This window comes from Ptychodera flava, chromosome 5 (assembly GCF_041260155.1).
Source record: "Ptychodera flava strain L36383 chromosome 5, AS_Pfla_20210202, whole genome shotgun sequence".
Lineage (NCBI taxonomy): Eukaryota > Metazoa > Hemichordata > Enteropneusta > Ptychoderidae > Ptychodera > Ptychodera flava.
Genome location: NC_091932.1, coordinates 24104275 through 24125387, shown reverse-complemented (window position 1 = coordinate 24125387; position 21113 = coordinate 24104275). Strand labels below are relative to the sequence as shown.

Here is a 21113-nt window from a genome sequence, read left to right as displayed (position 1 = left end):
AAGTAAACGTAGGGTTCACCGCTCACAATGTCGAATCAGGGAAGTACATTAAAAACAAAATTGTCGGTTCTTGAAATTCAAATACTAGGAGATCAATATTGTCTAATTTAATTTGAATACTAAGGTTTTCTTATCAGGAAAGTAAATCTGTGAAAACTTGACCTTCTGTCCAGCCTTCAACTTGAGTGAAAAAGTGTCAGATTATTAATGTGATCTGTCAGAAGTTTGAATCAGCAATCACTTCCCAAATAGCTTAGCTTATAACATGACGGTTAGATCGCATACTAATTGCTCGCTAATGAGATTAGGTCTGTGTACATTTGTCTGATGTCACTTCCGCCCGCAAAATGATGTCAAACGTGGACTCGGCCACGGGCTGCTTCCTCTTCAACAAACTGCAAATGATCAACATTGTACCAGCTATCAACGTGGATGTTCCATAGAAGTAAAACGAGTAGTTGTAGTCACCAGTCACGTCGTAAAGTAAGCCTATAACGTGAAGAATGATTTCCGATTAGAAACTGACCTAGTTTTACAAAATCTTACGATTGGGAATACAAAATATGATGTCATGCCTTGTCCAGGGCATAATCAATATAACCGTTGGTAGCACTGTGTGCAGGAGCAAGCCCATGCTAGGGCTTGCAGCAATTTGGAAGCTGTTATCCAATTAGTTGATAGAATTTTGCCGTTATAATTGAAAAATGCAAATGCATTTAAACTCCCTAAGTTGCTGTGAATAGTGACAATCGACCAATCAGATACAACCTTGCACGCTGCGAGTCAGCCGCCATGCTATCATGTGATATCATTTACATATTGCTGTGTATTTTCTTGATTTGAAGTGTAAAGATTTTCAGTCAAACATCGCTTCCCGATGAGCATAGCTCCTTCGTAAAAGAGAATATCGTTCGATAGACACAAAACTTTAAAATTTTCAACCGATAAATATTTTAATCGAGAGAAATATGTATCAAAATCCTTATTGTATAATACAAGTAGTAGACCTGGTCCCTAATCAGTCCTCATATATGAGCATATACGTAGGTAAGTCAAGAGAATTGTTTTCAAGACTAAAATGACTTCATAACTCATAACTATGTTTACCCTTACCCCGGTGCCGGGGAATGCCAACTTACTGCCCTTCACATTTATCTATTGACACAAAAATCCTCATTGTTCAAACTTTTACAATTCTTTTCCGATCTACCACATGTGGGGGCTCATTTTAAAGCTCTTGGTGTAAGAAAACTTTTCACTGACTTAGTTTTTCGAAATTCAAAATTTTTTATTATTCTCCATAGAGTTAACAGAGGGATGGCGGCCATTTTGGTTATTTGTTTGTGTAGTACCAAAATTTGCATGGTGACCCCCGATTTTATTCTTGATTTTCAAAGAGAATGGTTTGAACCTTCCTTAAGTTTAGGTCTTTCACTTTCGAGGTGCATCTGCCTTAAATATATTCAGTACTATTTTAAAGGTTGGAAAAATATATTCCGATATACCGATACTTGAAATTCAAAATGGCCACCAACCTCATATTAACTCTATAAGAAAAATACAATTTTCAGATTTTCAAAAAACAAACTAAGACGGTGAATGTTTTAATACTCCAAAAGTTTTAAAATGAGCCTCACAAGTGGTAGACTAGAAACACTTTGGGAAAAATTGAGAGTTTGAATAAGTGTCCCCGAGGCGCATACCTTAATAAACCACAGGCGGCCCACACACTATTAATAAGCTTATTAATAGTGTGTGGGTCGCCTGTGAATAAGCACGTCCCTTTCCACAATAGAAGTATCAACAATGAAATAAACTTACCTGCAGATGGAGGCCCAATCATTGCACCAATCGCTGGGAAAGGGGCGTACAGACTGACAGCTGCCGTGACCCTTGCAGAACCGAGCATATCCTTCACTACCTGGGTGTTCAGTGTGAAAAACACGCCACTTAAGTAGCCCAGACTGAAAGCGAATGCCGTATAGAGGGCGTAGGTATTGGACGAGGCGCTGAGAATGTCTACCACTCCAGCCAGGCAGTAGGCCACACCCAAGAGTTGTAAGCTTGTCATACACTTTGAAGTGAGACGCAAAAGCAGTGGAACTGACACACGTCCGAGAAGGCTACCAATTCCGAGCACTGATGCCTGAAAGGCTATATCTTGGCTTGTCCCAATTTGAAGCTTTTCGGCGCGAGCTACGAGATGAGTCGGCGAGCCGTAAAATCCCACTCCTTGGGCCAAAAAGAGAGATATACAGAAAGCTATGAAGATAGGATGTTCGGAAAATAATGAAAAGTCGCATAACGTGATGATTTTCCACGATTTCTTCACTGTACGTGACTCAGGCTCGCTTGATGTCACAGGAAATTCACAATCTGACACTTCTTTAGTTTCCTTCCCGACATTATTTTCACCCTGTGCCTGATTCGGTGGCCTGAACAGCGCAGCCGCGATGAGCATATTGGCGTGGATTGCCGCAAACACGATGCACGCACCTCTCCAGCCGTAGCTGTCGATCAGGCTTTGCATCACCAGTGAGAACACAAGATAGCCGATTCCTGAGCCTGCCCTCACGATGGCGTTGGCAAGTGCGAAGTTATGATTGATGTAGAGCGGAAATATTCCTAGCGCTGCAGGCATTACGAGGCCATATCCAATACCTAGAGTAAAAAACAGCAATAAATAAATTACTATAGTGATCTATTTACCAGTATTCAGTTTTTAAATGCATAGAATAAACTTGGATGATGCATACATTAACAATTTGAAAATATTATTCCATAATTGACAATTGCTTCATGCTATACTTATTTAGACATATCTATTTTCCCGCAAAGGTTGCCGAATGACATATTCGTTTGAAATAAAATATAATACAAACTATATAAGTAGTAAGATTATATTGACCTCTAGGACAAAATAAGAATTTTTACACCATTTTATTCATTTATCTAAAGGGAGCGAAGGAAAATTTAACCATCCATGTAACTAAAGTATGACCCTGACCTATATACGAACTCACGCACGCGCAACAGCTGGCAGCTTGCGCAGCAGTGCATTGTCCTGAACTAAGCAGGGAAATTCCCTTCTGAGTCAGGTCCTGGACTTGCGCAATACACTAGCTGGGTATTAGAACGGACTACTGATGCTGGGACATGTAGAAACTTGTTCTGTCTGACCTAAACACACAACACGTATAGACACGTTCTGAAGGTGGGAAGGTGGGAAATTCCGTGTGAGTCATCACCATCAAACTAGCCTATAAAAGGCACTTTTACCCGTGTTGTCAGTCAGTTGCGGAGTCCAGCTGATGTGAATTTTTTCCTACTGCATGACTGAGGTCTGAATTTCCGGTAGGTTTTTTGAACTCGGAGTTCCTATCGGTGCGAACTTGTTCACCCGATAGATAAAATTTTAGTAATTTCCTCTGAACTTAAAATATGTCGGAAGACCATTACTTCAAACAATGAGTCGTTTCAGATGAATGGTACTGATATCTAAAGTGTTCACTCTTTTATCTCTACGTACAAATGTAGTTCCTAAGTCATTCTCTACTCTATTCCCTCCAACAAAACATTCAATACTCATTTCATTGCGATCTTTATCAATACTTATGATAATATCACAAGTTGTTCTGTTATCTGTTTTCATAGCATAATATCCAACCAAATCGTCAAATTCATCTCCCGTAGCTAACTTTACACATCTAATGAGAACTGTACCATGCTCAATTATTTCATATTATCAGTCATCTGTTGATTTACTGTCTGTAAAGTTAATTCAGCTGCCTCATCACCGACACTTTTAAGACCCAGTTTCTTTAAAGTTGTGTCCCAAAATAATCTAACTGGAACTCCGCTAGCTGTATACGAGCAATAATAGCAAATTCTCCCCCTCGTTTATCCACCTTCTTAGTGTATTATCTGCCTTCATTATTGTATTAAGAGGACTAATTTTAAGGTGAATCGGTATACCAAGAAGTGCAATGTATGGATTCGTAGGAGTAAGCCAACTACGAAAATCTAACAACTTGTACTTGTTAACATTGCTATCGAAATAAATAACATTTGGAGTTCCTGGCAGTTCAGCAACTCCACCACTAATTTCACTATCCAATATATCTAAGATGTTACGTGGTACATTATAAGGCATGAATTTCTGACTAACCGAATCCCACGTCAGAGCAAAAGGAGTTGGATCGTTTGAAGCCTTTGTAGCGTCAATTACGGTTTCATCAATGTCTTTAAGTTCGGAAAATTCTACAGCATGTTCGTGGGGTGGCGCCGCGGCATTGGCTAAAACGAAATATTTTTCGCGGTCCTTGTAACGAAGGACGTAATCCTTATTATGATTAGCAGCCATCTTAGTATTATTGTTAACTTTAACATCACTCAGATCTTCAAGCTCAAGATTTTGCATACGAATTGTACCTAGACCGAAGCCACTTGGATCAGACATACTCCGTAGGGACCTATATACAGTGAAAATTAAAATAATACCTTGTAATATACACAACCATGGCTTCAGCTATAGGAATGACAGTTCTCGGTGCTGTATTAAATGCAACGGCATTCACAGGAGGAAATATTATCGGACAAAAGCTTTCCGGGAATGGTGAGGCTCTTATTGAAGAGAAGGTCCGACATGATAAAGCATTAGAAAAATTTGAACATGATCGCAACGTCTGGTCAGAAAAAAGATTACTACAGGCTGACTGGGAAAGAGAAAATCAAGCAAAGGACGCACATGCTGCAGCTGAGTTAAGAGATACAGATGCAGAAATCCTTGAAGAAGCAGCGGCGCAAGCCAACTATGCATCAGGCAAAGCAGTTCAATTCTCAGATTATTATCAACCCAGTCCTGAGCAAAAGAAATATGAAATGATATATATTGCTGGAGGATTGGTCGTGGGATGGTTTATGTTACACCGGTAGGATGGTTTAGCTACAATAATTCAATACAAAAGCTAATTGGCCAGTTATTGAAATCGATCATGTTTCCATCCTGATCCGTTATCCAGATACGAATTGAATTCATGTAATCTCCCCCTTTTCTCAATGGCATAGAAATTGCTCCGTTTTTAAAATCGTAAGTAACCTTTTCACTTATTTCTCTCGTATCCCGGATGGGAAGTATTTGTAAACAGTTCGATACTTTCCCCTGTATGTATTCACCCGAACCAAATGAAACATAATTTCCAGTAACATCGACTACATCTGAATGAACTATATATTTAGTGACTGTTAAGAAATCCACTTTCTTCGGACTAATAGTACTTTTTATAACTGGGTTGTCCTCAGGTTTATCTGAAAAACCAACTACGTTGGCAAAGCTACCTGTAGCATTGAAATAAACTTTAACATCTTTAGCCAAAGTTAGAAGAACGTGGTTTGTCGGCAGATGTTTTTCAAAATTAATTTTTTGCTTCAACCCGATTGCTTTGTTTAACGTATCGATATTGTAGTTACCTGGACGTATTGATTTAGTCTTCTTTGGTTGGTCACCTTCTTGATATTTTAGTACATTATTTGTCGATGTTATGTTATGCCATGAATTATATAGTCCGCACTCTAGCAGTCTTATCTTCGTAAACTGTGTCGTGTCAATGCAAGGGTAAAAATTAACAGTGACTGGTTCACCTGTTTGGCTTTCAATCCAAATGATCATTGTTGTACGTTGTATATATTACTAAGTATAATTTTTTGATGAATAATATTCCGAAGGTGCCCATTACAAAGTATAAGGTTCTGCAGGAATAATATTTTTCTGTTCAAGGAGATCTTTGGTCGCAACCGCGGCAGCAGTCGCACCGCCTAATTTTGCCAATCGAGTCAAATTTGGTCGACTTGGATCGCCAACCTCTATTTTCAGAAATTTGCTGGAGATCATTAGATATCCCATCGCAAGTCCGCGATTACAATACCATCGTACATTGTGTTTACAACTGTTTTAATATCCATGATTGCTGACTAGTATATAAAATAAAAAATAAAAATAAAAAAATATGGGGGAGTTAATCCATCTCATACAATGTAGAGGAGCTTGGTCCCCCCTCCCCTCCCCTCGGAACCCCTGTCGGAACTGTTCCGGAGGGAGCCGCTACGGGCTCTGTTTTTTTCGCTTTCTGAAGCGGTTCATCTTTCCGGGGAGGACAAATATGCCGAGCACGCCCCCAATATAGCCCTAATGCAGTCAATGAAACTCCCACAATTCCTAAAACAAGATAACATTTATTATACCATTTATTATCACACTGTTCTTTCATTGTAGGCGGTAGGTCTGCTTCAGTCGCTACCGCATCGCTATCATGAATCATTGCTTTTAGTTTCTTCTCCTTGTTTTTCCTGTTCCATTCCGCTAGTCGCTTCCCTGAAGCAACTCTCCCTGGATGCTTCGGCGGTAACAAATTTTCTCTACGTTGCGCTGTGTCGGAGGTGTCAGTGTTGGTGGTAGGATCGTCCCTGACTGAGTCCCTGGCGGAGTCGTTTGCTGAGTCGGAATCGTTTGCGAAGTTGAATCCATTTATTTCGGGTACTATATTAAACCCAATTTTTTAAAATTTAAATGTTTACCCGTAATTAACCGGTGGAAATTAGAGCAATCAGGGGCCCCCATGTGTACCCTATCCGTCCTGATAATCGTTTTATTTCACTGTTTAGAATAAAATCCTTTTAAGATCAGTGGCATAGTTATCTCGATCATCGATTGGAACTACCTGACTAATTGCGCGGGCCCCTAGATCTATGAAACTTTGAGTGATGGTATCACTTATAAGAGAACTGTATTTCGCTTCGTACATTTTGAAGGCTTTAACCACCGTTTCATCTTCCATTTTTCTACGTCAGCAACTGAAATCTCCTTACCAAAAAATAACTTACTTTGACCACTTGCGATGACACAGAGTATTTTTTCACGTTTCGTCTCTATTATGGATCGATTATTGTCCGACGCTGCGGTTGGCCCTTCGGAATGCGCTGTTGTATTTGCCGCTGCCGATGACTTTATTAAATTCTCCATTGTTTGCAGTATGTTATCTATTCTTAGTAAAAAATAAAAATTCGTTTAAACCTGAATCCGAAATAAAGTATTAACATAGTCTGGAATGTTAGTACGATTCCGACAGGGATTCCGGGAAAATTCTCCTCCATTTAAATCTATATGTATATAGAAACACGAATAATGAGTACAGACTTATTCCCAGTTGCTTTTCAATTGAATAAGACGAGCGTACCAACAGTACAGCATGCTGATATTCCTTCCAAACCGAATGGGGGAATAAAACCTATTCTCATGGACTTAGAAATATATGTAACGCCGACAGATAAATTTACTTTTCATCCTCGGGATGTGTTCAAAGATAACGTAATCACTCATCGATCAGCTAAAGAAAGTAATGTCTGGCTGGGCAGCCCGCATATGAAATATTGGGACCAGCAACTGAATTTCGCTGTATGGTGTAGCACTACTGGTTGTGGTATATCATTCGCCCATCTCTTCGGTTCCGAAGGGGGGATTTTCCTCCGCAAATACGATCATTCTGCCGTTTCCATGTATATTTTACAATACGTCGTATTCTTCATGAAATGGGCGTTGCACTTCCAGACGATACCCCCACCTTCAAAGCGGGCGACAATCCGTACAATCTCGTCCAATATGAACTTCTATGTACTGAATTTGGAAATATAAGTCCAACGAAGTCCGACTTTCGTTATCGAAAAGGTCAAAATAAAGGTCTTGGTTATGGATATGAATATTACACTAATCGCGGGCCCGTTAGACAGCCAAAAGCGATATACAACGGTCGGGACTTTTTCCTCTCCTCCGACGGAGGCGTTTTCTATACACATACCATTTTTGGAAAGAAAAAACATGTACTGTCCGACAAAGAACGACCGCACTACTATTTCTTCCGAAATGATGGATCGGAGGGACAATATAATAGTTTCATCCTCTGAAGGGAGACTCGGGATTGACAAAGGCCGGTCTCGCTCGCCTCAACGAAAGTCTTGAAGCCTACGTATATTGCATACTCGGTGCACAAGCAAATATTCGCAGTACCATAGTAGGTGATACTGGCAGTGCAGTGCAAGTAGAAAAGAATTCGGCGTTCTCCTCGAAGATGAAATTCGCAATACCGACAAAGTAATTAGTTATAGGCGATATCAAGACACAATAATGAATACTGGTGTCAAACTTGATATGGCAGTCTCACCAAATTTACTTCTCTTACCGTCTGAGATGGTCATCCTTTCGGGCCCGGCAATCTCGGGTTATAATAATGAATTGCAATACGCAACAGAATCTATGTCCTTCGGGGTGAATGGTGATATAAACACGGAAGTTCGAGAAAGTGCTATACATGAGATGGAAGGAGGGGGTCCGGATCCTGTTAAGTGGCAGGATGAGCCCGGAGAGTCACCACCACCTCACAATGACACGACTCGGATTCGGTCCCCGAAGGCCCTCCCCCCACCTTCGGAACGGAAGGCAGCAGCCGTGACCAGCGTAGACCCTATTCACGAATATGGTAAAATTGGTTTGTTATCTTTAGCAATATTCATTACTATTGTAGGTACTGGAATAAAGTCACTAAATATATAGATCCAGAGGAAATGTCAATATACGCTACCCCGCCATTCAACATGATTATAAATGGACCGACAGATTCTGGCAAAACAGAATATGTAATGGATCTCCTCACAGGTCCGTACCGAGAAAAATTCGAATATGTGATATTTATTTGTCCAACATTCATGATTAATAAAACGTATAATAGAAGATTCATTTTCGCTGAAGATAATGTATTCGTGTTTCCAGTCGGACCCGATGCTGTGAATGATACACTAGCCTTCGTACGTGACGAATGGGCCGGCACGAAAACTTTAATAGTACTCGACGACTGCGCCTCGTCCAAAGATATGAAGAAGCGCAGTGATGTTTTAGTCCAACTTGGTTTCAGCGCAAGACACTACGGACTATCTGTCTGGGTTCTGACTCAGCAATATACTAGTATTAGTAAACCATTCAGGGAAAACATAAAGATGTTAGTACTATTTTACACACCGAACAAGATAGACAACAAAACTATTATAAAAGAACATGGAATGGAGATGTCAGAACGGGAAGCCGTGGGCCTAATCAAGCAATTGAAAAGGATACAATTCAGTAAACTAGTATTTAATTTTCAGCATCCGTACGGCATAAAATTATTCGTATAATATAGCAATTATGGAAGCTGAAGGAACTCTTAGAGAATTATATTACAACCCGAAAACTGGTTTTGGAGGTGTACAAAAATTGTATGACGCAGCACGGGCCAGCGGACTCCACGTTACTAAGAAAGAGGTGCAGGAGTGGTTAAAAACTCAGCTAACTTATAATCTACATAAACCGGTACCTCGTACTCGTGGGGGTGGTTCGGGCGGGAGGCGCGTTTTTGTAACATCGATAGACTCTCAATGGCAAGCGGATCTCGTGGAATTCCCTCCCCCGTTCGCAAAAGAGAATCGTAACATTCGATACATGCTAACAGTAATAGATGTGCTAAGCAAATATGCATGGGCCAGGCCGATACAGTCAAAAACGGCTGATGATACGTACAGGTGCTACAAGACATAATTAAGAAATCCGGAGAAGGCCCGACAAACTTCAGACAGATGAGGGGCGGGAATTTACGAACCGAAAAATGCAGGGTGGTTGGAGGAGTCAGGAATTCACTGGTTTCACACATACAGTGACAAAAAAGCTAGCGTCGTTGAACGTTTTAATCGGACTCTTAAGACGATGATGTGGAAATACTTTACATATAAACAGACACGTTCCTGGCTCCCCATTCTACCCCACCTTCTCGAGAATTACAATAACACCGTTCACGGAAGTATCAAAATGAAACCCAGGACGTAACAGAGGAGAACGATTGGCAGGCATTTTATACACTATTCGGTCCTGAGTTGGCAGCCGGGGGAGTTGACCCTGAATTCAAGCCGGGAGAACGGGTTCGAATTACAAAATACAAGACCACTTTTAAGAAAGGATATTTACCAAATTGGACAGAGGAGATTTTCGTAGTTTCAAAAGTGGTGTATGCAGCTGGCTTGGGAACGCCACCAGTTTACAAAATAAAAGATCTGAATGGAGAGGAAATACTCGGCACTTTCTATTCTGATGAACTTCAGAGCGCCCTTTCGGAACGGCGACGAGCTGTACAGAGTAGAACGAATTTTGAAGACGAAAAAAATTAGAGGAAAGAAATACTATCTGATAAAATGGAAAGGTTATCCAGAAAGTTTCAATAGTTGGGAGCCAGAGGAAAATGTTATTAGAACTTCGTAAGTTCCTGTGCTGGTACTTGTCAAGTACTAACGTAAGTACTACGTAAGTACTAACGTAAGTATTTACGAAAGTTATTCAATAAGAACCATGGAAAAAGTCTTAATTTCTTGAAAGAAGAAAGTGACAGCTTACCATTATTCTTCCAACCACCTGGCCAAGTATTTATCATGTACTGTCGTAAGTAATGTTCACTTATTGCATCTTTTTCGGCAGTATGTGGATGAGGTGGTATCTCAGTTCCTGAACATATTAAGTTTGCAAGATCTTCAAAACGACTGTGCATGTTACCACAGTCCGTTCTTTCGAGTCCTCCTTGTTCAGCTTTATCTATAAGTTCTGGTTGAAGTATAATGTACACAACTGACATGAGCCATAGACAAGTAACTTCAAAGTCCCTTTCAGAACCGTAGGGTTTCATAATGTCAAGTGCTCGTAGGTCAAACGGAGCATTATAAGCGTGCACAGATTCACAAGCGTTAAGAAGTTTGTGTAGGTTCTTGAGTGAGACTCGAGGTTGTTCTAGTTGTTCTTGACCAGGTGGGAAGTACGCTTTTTCAAGTTCCTCCTCCTTGAAACCGTCTATTAAAATCCTTGGCTGCCGCCGCTCCATGCAATTCCAAAGTCAAAAGCTTGTGGATATTCTACTGGCCCGACTGTCTCGGTATCAATTGTTGGATTAAGTATATTCTTGAGAACGAGGGGGGTAAGAGCGTTCCGAATTACCAAACATGGAAGCCTATAGTCGTGGCAAATTTCTAAGAAAGTCTGTTTGAACTTGTTGTGAATCTCTTCTAGTTCTTCTAAGGCGCCTATTTCGTACGACCTGGCTCGAGTCAACACATTCCGCCTGCAATAATCCCAAGGCATATCTTTGAATATGATAATGAAACTGGGTAAATGGTCAAATGCTCTAGAAACAATCTTTTTTTCTTCCGCTCTCACGCCCCGGATTCGAGAAAAAGTCAGATGTTGAATTATGGAAGAGTCACAAATAATGTAGTGTTCTGAAGGGGCACACCCCTCCCACTCCTCCCTCACCCAAGCCTGATATTGTAAATTAAGAGTATGTTCTATAAACTGTTTCTGAAAATCGGCAATCGAAACAAGTACACGCCCATTATAAAAGTCGGCAATGTTGCTGGAAAAACTAGTGTCAAATTCTGGTACGTGACACGGATCCAAATTTATTGCATCGTAACTCTTACCACTTCCAGTTGGCCCATTTATGAATATGTATGACATTTTGAGGATACTATATCATAGAAAAAAATTTTTTTAAATTATTTTTATTAAGATATATACGATAATACAATGACAATCCTTTCTATTTCAGATGCAAAAAAAATACTTGAAACCGGAGAAAACATCAAAATTGATGATGGAGGCAAATTAGTATTTGGTGAATATGTAGATCCTTTCATATACGTAGACAGTGAGCTAGAAGTAGTTTTCAACATCGGACCTAAATATGGTTCTAAAGATCCAGCTACATGTGATGGGGTGTGTGTCCGTTGGCAACCGAGTCTTCAAAAGTTTACCGATTTAATAATATTCCGTACCCTAGGTGAAAGTTTCGATGCAAGCACTGCTAAAAGTTATGCTGCAAGTTTGGCCGCTAACTCCAAGACTGGATTTTACAATCCATCTAAAGTGTATCGGAAGCGAGGGAGCGAGGCACAGATAAAGTATTTTAAATTTCAGTTTAAAAGAGGGGGAGGGGCTCACGATTTCGATACATGTATGATATGGTTCAAGAAATTGACTGCGGTTTTAAAGCAGTGAGTCCATTGCCAGTCCGAGAAAATCCTGCTATTGTACCTCGTAATATCCGAAAAGGTAGTAAGATAGAATTCTTAGCATTTAAACCGCGCTTAAATAAACGTGCCCTTTCTTTCACTGTTGAGAGGTTATTTTGTGCTGCGCCTAATAAACCAGAATTCAAGATGCGGAAGAACTAGTCGACTTAGAAAGGTTAGGTGAGATATATAAACAAATAAATGCTGACAAAAATATTATAGTGGATTTTGATGAATTAGAATAGATATTTTCTTTTAATAAATTTATTTATGATATATATAGGACAGTACAATGGATCCAATCGTGAATGAATATAAGATAAACCAATTGGTCGATATACTTGACCTCGATTTAAATAGAGGGCTAGACACTCAGAATTATCTGTATACCATGACTCACACAGATTTAACAGATTCTTCAGGTAAAGGTTTTACTCTAGAAAATCCCTCGGTAAAAAACCATGGATAGATTTCAATGATCTTAGAGAAGAATTGGTGAAGAAATGGAGAAGGTGCCGCCGCAGTTTATTCCAAGGAGACTTACTGTGCATTACAGCATAAAAAAACGTCGCTTACGGAGAGCATTCAAAGATGTAGTTATAGAAAAAGATTTTTCCTACGAAGTCAAGCGAGTCGAGGATATCGCGCAGATTGATATCGAAGGTATGGCCAAAGAAAGAAAGATGTACCGTGTTTTTACAGAAATGGAAGTCAAATTCAAAATCCAAAAGATCAAAGTGTGCAAAATCGTACACACTATGTTAACTATAATGGGGGTATATACACAAAAGATAAGGGAGGGGCGGCAGTGAAAGAACAATTAGTAAAGACTACAAAGAATGGCTTGATAAAACTGAAGCTGTTGAGGGCTCTGGTCTAGTTCTCGAGGAGATACTTAATTTTAAAGTAAGACTGGTAGAAGTACTACTCGGGGCTGGCCCCGGCCCCCAACTGCCGGAATGGTTGAAAAATAAGAAATGTGTGAGCGATCTGGTCCTACTCAGAGGCGCCGAGGACTGCTTCCAGTATGCCGTCGTAGCAAGTTTAAAGTTAGCCGACCCCACGTTTCGTAAAAGAAGGCTGGTAATACCAGAAAAATTGGAATACGTACTCTCCATTTATGGCCGATTACTGTTGGGACGGCATTCCATTTCCTACGCCCGCCGATGATACTGTTTTCGATCGCTTCGAGCGACAAAATCCGGGCATCAGACTCAAAGTATTTCAGATCTACGAGAATGATCCCGATCCGTCCGGCATAACTGTGTTTTATAGTAGCGGAGCCCCTAACAGAACCGTTCCGATAGGGGAAGGTGGAACCCGTCCTGAAACCGTCCAGACAGCGAAGATTTTACTAATAGTCAGCGCCGATGGCAACCCTTCGAGTCACTATGTACCAATTACTGCGGAAAATCGCCTTCTTAATTCTAATAATAATCGTAAGAATGTGCACAGACGGAAGTGTATTTGTACGATTTGTGGAAAAGGATTTGCGTCAACAGGAGAGTTGGAAGAACATGAGAATTATTGTGGAACAGACACTGCCCAGCCAGGTTTTCCTAAGGAAGTATGTCAATTCGAAGGACATCGGAAGAAGGTCCCCGCCCCCTACGTCGTCTATGCAGATACTGAGGCAATTATTGAGAAGGGGACCGGTCGACATATTCCAATTTGTCTTTCGTATGTTATGGTGGAACGGTGGGGCGAAGGGCGACCAAAAGTTTATGGTAAAAGAACATTCACGGGGCTCTCCTGTGTTACAGACTTTCTGAAGGATATGAAAGAACGGGCTGAGAATTATTCGAAATCGTATTATTTGAAAATAAAACCAATGAAAGATCCTTCTAATTACGGCAATCCAGTCTGTATTGCATGTGGAGAGCCGGCAGGATACCGAGACGGAACGACTTTTTATTGTGAAAAGTGCCGCCCGTTGAGAACCATTCCTATCTACTTTCACAACCTCAAGGGATACGATGGTTCTTTTATTTTGAAAGAATTACATGAAATCGACGCCGGAGGGGGACCAGAGCCTAAAATCATAGCTAAGACGGGCAATGGTGGAATTATGGGTCTCTCGAAAACATTTATTTTTCACGCCTCAATTGTTGTCGATGGGGAGATGGAGATAAAGAGACGCCACTTTTCTATAAAGTTTATGGACAGTGCTCAGTTGATGATGGGGTCATTGGCGAAGTTGGCAAAAACTGTGCCGGAGGATGGGTGGACGGCGGCGCCACTTTCGTACCCGGACATTCAAAGGGCGAAAGGTTTCTTCCCCTACGAATATTTAGACTCGGTTGACAGACTAGAAGAGGGGGAGCTCCCGGAGAGAGGGGAATTTTATAGCGAATTGACGGAAGAGGGGATTTCAGAGTCCGATTACGAACATGCATTAAGAGTATGGGACGAAGTTGGATGTAAGACGATTCGTGATTATATGGAATTCTATTGTGAGACCGACGTTCTCCTTCTTGCAAATATATTCGAAAATTTCCGTGACACATGTTTAGAAGCGTACAAGTTAGATCCAGCCCACTATATGTCAGCGCCCGGCTTGACATGGGATGCTATGTTACTTTATACAGGTAATAAATTTAAACTCATTCAAGATGCTGAGCAGATGAATTTCGTACAGAGGGGAATTCGAGGCGGTATCAGCCAGTGTAATATTCATTACTTACAGACAAATCATCCTGCTTACGTCGCTGAAGGGAAGCTGGTGGGAATTACGATCCGGAGAAACCGGTGACCGAAATAAAATATCTCGATGCAAACAATCTCTACGGCTGGGCAATGAGTCAGGCAATGCCTACGGGCGGACTTCATTGGATGACGATGGAAGAGTGGGAGGAATGGGAGCGGGTTCCGGAGGGTGGGGACCTGGTTCCACCTTTCCACCAAGTTTTCTAGAAGTAGACTTAGAATATCCCCCCGAATTACATGAAGAACACAGCGATTTGCCATTAGCACCGCATCACTATGAATTTCCGAGGCAGGGCGGTCGACTGATTACAAGTGTGATGGATAGAGAGAGATACGTCTTACACTACAAGTTGCTGGAATTCTATCTTCGGATGGGAATGAGATTGAAAAAGATTTATCGGGTGCTTGCTTTCGATGAGAGGGCATGTCTCGCGGAATATATTGACTTTAACACTAAAATGAGGACAAAGGGGAGGACAGATTTTGAAAGAATTTCTATAAGCTGATGAATAATGCAATGTTCGGTAAGACAATAGAAGATGTTCGAAAGTACAGAGACTTTAAATTTGTTTCGGACTGGAACGGCACGGATAGTGGACGTAAAAAGATTCAGAAGTATAATCCAAAGATGAAACATATAGCTTTCATAACTTCCGAAGAGGATGGTGATTCCTGCGACAGTGTCCTACTGGAACTGAAAACGGATGAGCATAGATATGTAAAACCAGTTTTCATCGGCGCCGCAGTACTGGAACTTTCTAAGCTGCTTATGTATGAGACGCATTACAATTACTTTCTAAAGCGCTTCCCTGGAATACGATTAGCCTACATGGATACTGACAGTTTTGTTTACAGTGTGCCCCTCCCGGACCCGGACGTAACTTTCAATGATATAGTCCGAGAAGATGTTGAAAGAATGGTGAGAAGTCTATATATGATACTAGTGGGATGAGTGGGGCCACTTTCCGAAGATTAATAAAAAAGTGATAGGTAAATTTAAAGATGAGTTGAATGGTGAACCTATTCTTGATTTTGTCGGCATACGCTCGAAAGTGTATGCTTTTCGAACTCCCGTTTCCGAGACGAAAAAAATAAAGGGTTAAAGATGTTTGTGTTAGAAAACATTTGAACTTTGAAGATTATAAAGATCTGTTTGAAACTGGGAAGAAGCCGGAGCCGGCACAGTTTGTACAGTTTGTACGGAAAAAGGCTGGAGAAATCCGTAGTGAAAGCGCAGTAAAATCATGATGGCGCCAAATGATATCAAACGTGTGCAGCTATACAATCCAGACACAGGCGAATGGCTGGCAGAAACATGGCCGATAGGAATGACGGGTCATGGTTTAAAATTGTAAAGACTTTAATCTACTATTTTCAATAGAGACCAGGGCATCACTGATAACATAAATGTGGGCAAATATATTATCATTGTGAGCGTCATCGCCACCCCACGAAGCATCTTTCTTCAGGATCTCAAGCTGTATTCCGTCCTTTGTGTTCATTACTTTTAAACCATTTCCATGAAATTCAATATCTTTAAAGCTACGCAGATCGATAAACAGACAGAATTTATTCTTCAAATAATCGGCCTCATCTATATCAATTTCACACCAATCTTTATCTTCAGCAAAATACCGTCGCACCTCTCGCCAAAATTGTCTTGGTATCATCTTCTGAGCGTACACTTTATTTGCAATGCCTTCGATTGATACAGACACAGATTCAATGGATGGGTTAAAGAAAAGTTCACTGTTCAGTTCTGTCTGATTCTGATTTTTAGTGAAGAGTATAGCGATACCTCTAATGCTACGTCGTGGTACATTTATATTTTCATTGATAACCGTGTCCGATTCTTTGAATGGGATTGTTCTAAAATAATGTATATGCTCGTAAAGGTAACTTTTTCCACCGTTGTAATAACCAGCAGTTGACCTCGCGAGATCGAGGTCAGAAATTGTCTCGTATTCCATTTGAATGTTTTTTAATTTATAATTGGTTGTAACAACCTGATTACTGACAAGTAATTGGGGGGCGGGTGCCAACGTAATTTCCCATTCAATATGACTCCCTAACGCTTTTGGATATGCAACTCCATGGTCTGTCACGAGGGGATGAGTGAGACGAATAGCATATTTTGTTTTATATGTGTCGAAAAGTAACTTATCGCCCACGACGTTTTGATCTGCATCGGTCGAACCGCTTCTTAATTTTCTTAGATTTTCGTTCTGATTCCGTACAGTCGTCATGTTCGTTCTCTCCTTTTTATGTTTGAAGAGATCACGATAGCATTCAATAAAGTTATATTTACTCAAATCGGAAAGTGTCTGACCCTCAAATGTGAGTTTCATACGCTCCACCAAATTTTTTGCAACATTTTGTACTACTCGGTTATATTCATCTCCCGTTACTTCGAGGTCAAAAACCAGGTCGAAAGTATCTGGAACTAAGAGTACTCCGCTTTCTAACTTGGACATCGTATGATAAGTGTCTGGCCTGGATCTGCCTCACTTGGATTATGAGCAATCACGTGATGAGTTCTTTCTGACTTTGTTCCATTCGGTATTCGGTTGGTGAAAGTCGGTGATAATGTTCTATCGTACCCCATTTTTGTGTAATGTATATAGTAGAAGAAAAAAAGAAAATTAAGTTTCACTTCGTGTATATAATAACTTAGAAGAAAAAATCACATCTTTACGTAAATATTTCCGTCTGCCTGAAAGATAAATCGATTACCTGTATCGCGAATCAATCGAAGAACCCAATATTCTTGGAGATGATGAGCCTCTTGGTCATCCTCAGTATCCTGGAATACAGCTATGAATTCTAGTCGCTTAAAGAAGTTAGTCTTTTGACATTCCTTCACGAAAGCTAATATGTTATGATACAGATTATCATCCTTTAGTCGGACACCTGGATTTGCTCGAAGGATATGTCGATTTACCCGCCGAAGTTTACACCATTCCAATTCGACAGAGAAACCAAACAGGTCTTTATTTTTAGAAAGAAACTTTGCAATATTCTTTTCACCAAACATGTCGATGCTGTAGGGGTGTCATATATTAATACATAATTTTATTTATAATGACTAATGTTAAACCAGTTAAAAATATCCATAGCTGTTCTCCAACAAATCACGACAACCGATCCTGCTGTTTTTAATAGAAAACTGACAAGGGAGCCGATTAAACCTGGTATTGCAGCAGCACTTTTTGCGGCCAATGTTTTTAACCATTCACCAAATTGCTTTACAATTTCTTTCGCTTTTGTGTATACTTTGGGCGGACCTGAACCTCCTGCGTTTGCTCCCCTCCTCCTCCTCCTCCTCCTTTAGTCACAGCCAAGGCAATTGTTGATATTGTCATTCCAAGGGCAGTAAGTAATGCAGCGATTGTAATACCATTTCGTTTAAATAACTCTGTCAGCTTCAGCCTGAGTGACAATTCTGGATCGGAAATTACATCACGAAGAGACCTAGTCGTAGCCAGACTTTCACGTGCCCCGCTAATCTTACCATTTTCGTATTCAATTCGATTGTCAATTTTAGCTTCTCTTGTTATGAGTTCAGCTAGTAGTTTCTTGGCTTTTTCTTTTCCTTGGGTGTGATCTTCAGGAATTTCCTTTAACTGTTTTTCAACTTCTCTTTTCTCTAGCCTTATTTTAACTTTTTCATTGTTAAGGTCGCTAATACGCATATTCGCAATCCTTAATTCATCATTAATAGCTCTATATTCTGGGTTTAGATTGTTCCATTGTTCGATTTTATTTTCAAAAGCTTGTATTTTGTCTGCATTACCAGACGCATCTTGTCGTAAGAATGTCAGTTCATCTTTGTATACACCCATGTCTTCTGGCGTCATCTTCTCAGCCGGTATTTTATCATTTTTCACATCTTCAGAATACAATGTACGACTCACATATTCGGGCTCTGCGCTGCCCCCCGTCTTACTGTATACTTTAGTTACAAATTCATATCCTCCCGCTTCTTTTTTTACTGTCTTGAGCGATCTAAATCCACGTCCTGTATATTTTGATAGCCTGAGTTCTTTATAATACAGCTTTCCATCCCTAATCTTTGCATTCAAAATTAATTCGTTTCGTGCTGCTTCATCAGTAATATTATTCTCGTTTAAGAATTTTTCAGCCATTTGTATTTCAATTGTTACTCTCTGTCTAGTCGAAGGATCTACCTGCGGGCTCTGCGCGCTTGAGCCAGCCTGGGAAGAACCGGCTTCTGCAAAGGTATCATCATCGAAAAAAGTTGTTTCAGCAGTAGCGTCATCATCATTTAAATTTGCATCATCGAAATCCTGGAGTGGTATATTTTCTTCTCCTCCTTCTGCCATATTGTCTTTCTATATTACTACAATTATTTTTATAATCCCTTACATATACAGTAAAAAAAATGCACATCTCAGTTGTTGAAAGCGTTGAACAATTGGCTGATTACATAGAAAGAACAAGTGCTGCATATCGACGAAGTTATAAATTGATGGGTCGAATTGATATGGCTCTTAATATTACTAAGGGAATTCTTGTAAGCTCTGCTGTAATAGCAGCAATTCCAACAGTTCCGGTACTGTTAGCCTTAACTCCTATACCAGGTGTTGTTATTGATGTAATACAAGGGAAAACGGGTGTAGCAAAGAGACGAGAGAAATATAAACATTATTATGTTCAATATAAACAGCTGCTTACACAAATACAAGAAAAAGGTGCAACCGAGACCCCGCCTCAGAACTTATTCAGGACATATTTCATCAGGCACTAGAAATACAAAAACAAGAAGGATTTAGTCCACCTCTGGAAAGATACCTAAGACATTATGGATTAAATGGATATGAAATTTAGTTAACTTCGTGTTCAACATCAGCTGGACTCCGCGACTGACTGACAACACGGGTAAAAGTCCCTTTATATAGGCTAGTTTGATGGTGATGACTCACACGGAATTTCCCACCTTCCCACCTTCAGAACGTGTCTATACGTGTTGTGTGTTTAGGTCAGACAGAACAAGTTTCTACATGTCCCAGCATCAGTAGTCCGTTCTAATACCCAGCTAGTGTATTGCGCAAGTCCAGGACCTGACTCAGCAGGGAATTTCCCTGCTTAGTTCGGGACAATGCACTGCTGCGCAAGCTGCCAGCTGTTGCGCGTGCGTGAGTTCATATATAGGTCAGGGTCATACTTTAGTTACATGGATGGTTAATTTTTCCTTCGCTCCCTTTAGATAAATGAATAAAATGGTGTAAAAATTCTTATTTTGTCCTAGAGGTCAATATAATCTTACTACTTATATATATATGTCAACTAAATGTAACAAATGACAAACAAGATATTTTCACATTAGATAAAAAAAATCGGCAGAACCATGAGAAACAGACAAAGAAACATTCAGAAAAAAAACCATAACAATTATTCAGTAAAATCTTGCATAATGCATGTCGGAAATTAGTGTAGTTATTAAAGAGATAATTTTTTGTTGGTGACAGATAGACTTAAAATATGTCCGAGATCTCGATAAAAAAAGAGTGTTTTAAGATACTCGTACGTGCTGAGGCTGGTCTAGATATGGTTATTATATCGATACATTGGCATGATCATCGAAATAAATGACACTTAATTTGATTAAAGATGCAGTTACTCTTTCAAAGCGTTTTTCCATTTTTCCATTTATTCTTCTTCCGTCTAATGATGATGATCATGATGGTGTTGGTTATGATGATAATGATAATGATGATGATAATTATAACTATTATTAATACTATTATTAATGCTACTACTACTATAATTACTATTAATTTTACCAACCTACCTACTACAATTCCATGGCTGAAATAAAGAAATTCTACCGTGGGTGCAAAAGCGTTTAAAACCATTCCAACAGAAGTTAAGACCGTACCGACTCCAACCGTCATACGGAAACATATCTTTTTGATTATCACATTTGTGACAGGTCCTAAAAATACAAAAGAACACAAAGAATGTTATTTCTTTAAAAGCTACCCAATCCAGATGAAGTTGTGCTAAACCATTAGATTGTAATCAAATCAATATGTAGATAAGGGATTTAATCTTCAGTTATGCTTGTCAAAAGAAGAACAATCTATAAAAGTGGCACCTTTCAATTTCAGGACACTCCCTTAATTGAAGGGAGAGGGTCGTTCCGTCTGCAGCTGTGCGAATGGGGGCCAAAAGACGGGTTTGTTGGTGCATAATATATCCAAAGATCCCTTGTACGCATCAAAAATTCTAAAATGGCGATTGTACAGAGACTGGTG

At 40.0% G+C, this 21113-nt stretch overlaps 1 protein-coding gene across 1 annotated transcript; it reads right to left on the bottom strand.

Moving 5' to 3' along the window:
• Positions 1-201: 201 nt before the first annotated feature.
• LOC139132546 (monocarboxylate transporter 12-like) lies at positions 202-20785 on the bottom strand. Its single transcript, XM_070698853.1, has 3 exons — positions 20648-20785; positions 1822-2661; positions 202-489 (listed from the first exon to the last, which is right to left on the bottom strand). Exons 1-3 carry the CDS (start codon positions 20748-20750, stop codon positions 305-307), a joined length of 1128 nt encoding a protein of 375 aa, XP_070554954.1. The 5' UTR covers positions 20751-20785; the 3' UTR covers positions 202-304.
• Positions 20786-21113: the final 328 nt, after the last annotated feature.

Excerpts from the sequence above, each read along its gene's own strand:
- LOC139132546 (XM_070698853.1), bottom strand. The coding sequence starts at position 20,750 with ATGACGGTTGGAGTCGGTACGGTCTTAACTTCTGTTGGAATGGTTTTA. Across the intron at positions 2,662-20,647 it reads CAGCCATGGAATTGTAGTAG|GTATTGGATATGGCCTCGTA; the intron begins GTAGGTTGGTAA and ends TTTTTACTCTAG. Across the intron at positions 490-1,821 it reads GATTGGGCCTCCATCTGCAG|GCTTACTTTACGACGTGACT; the intron begins GTAAGTTTATTT and ends TTCACGTTATAG.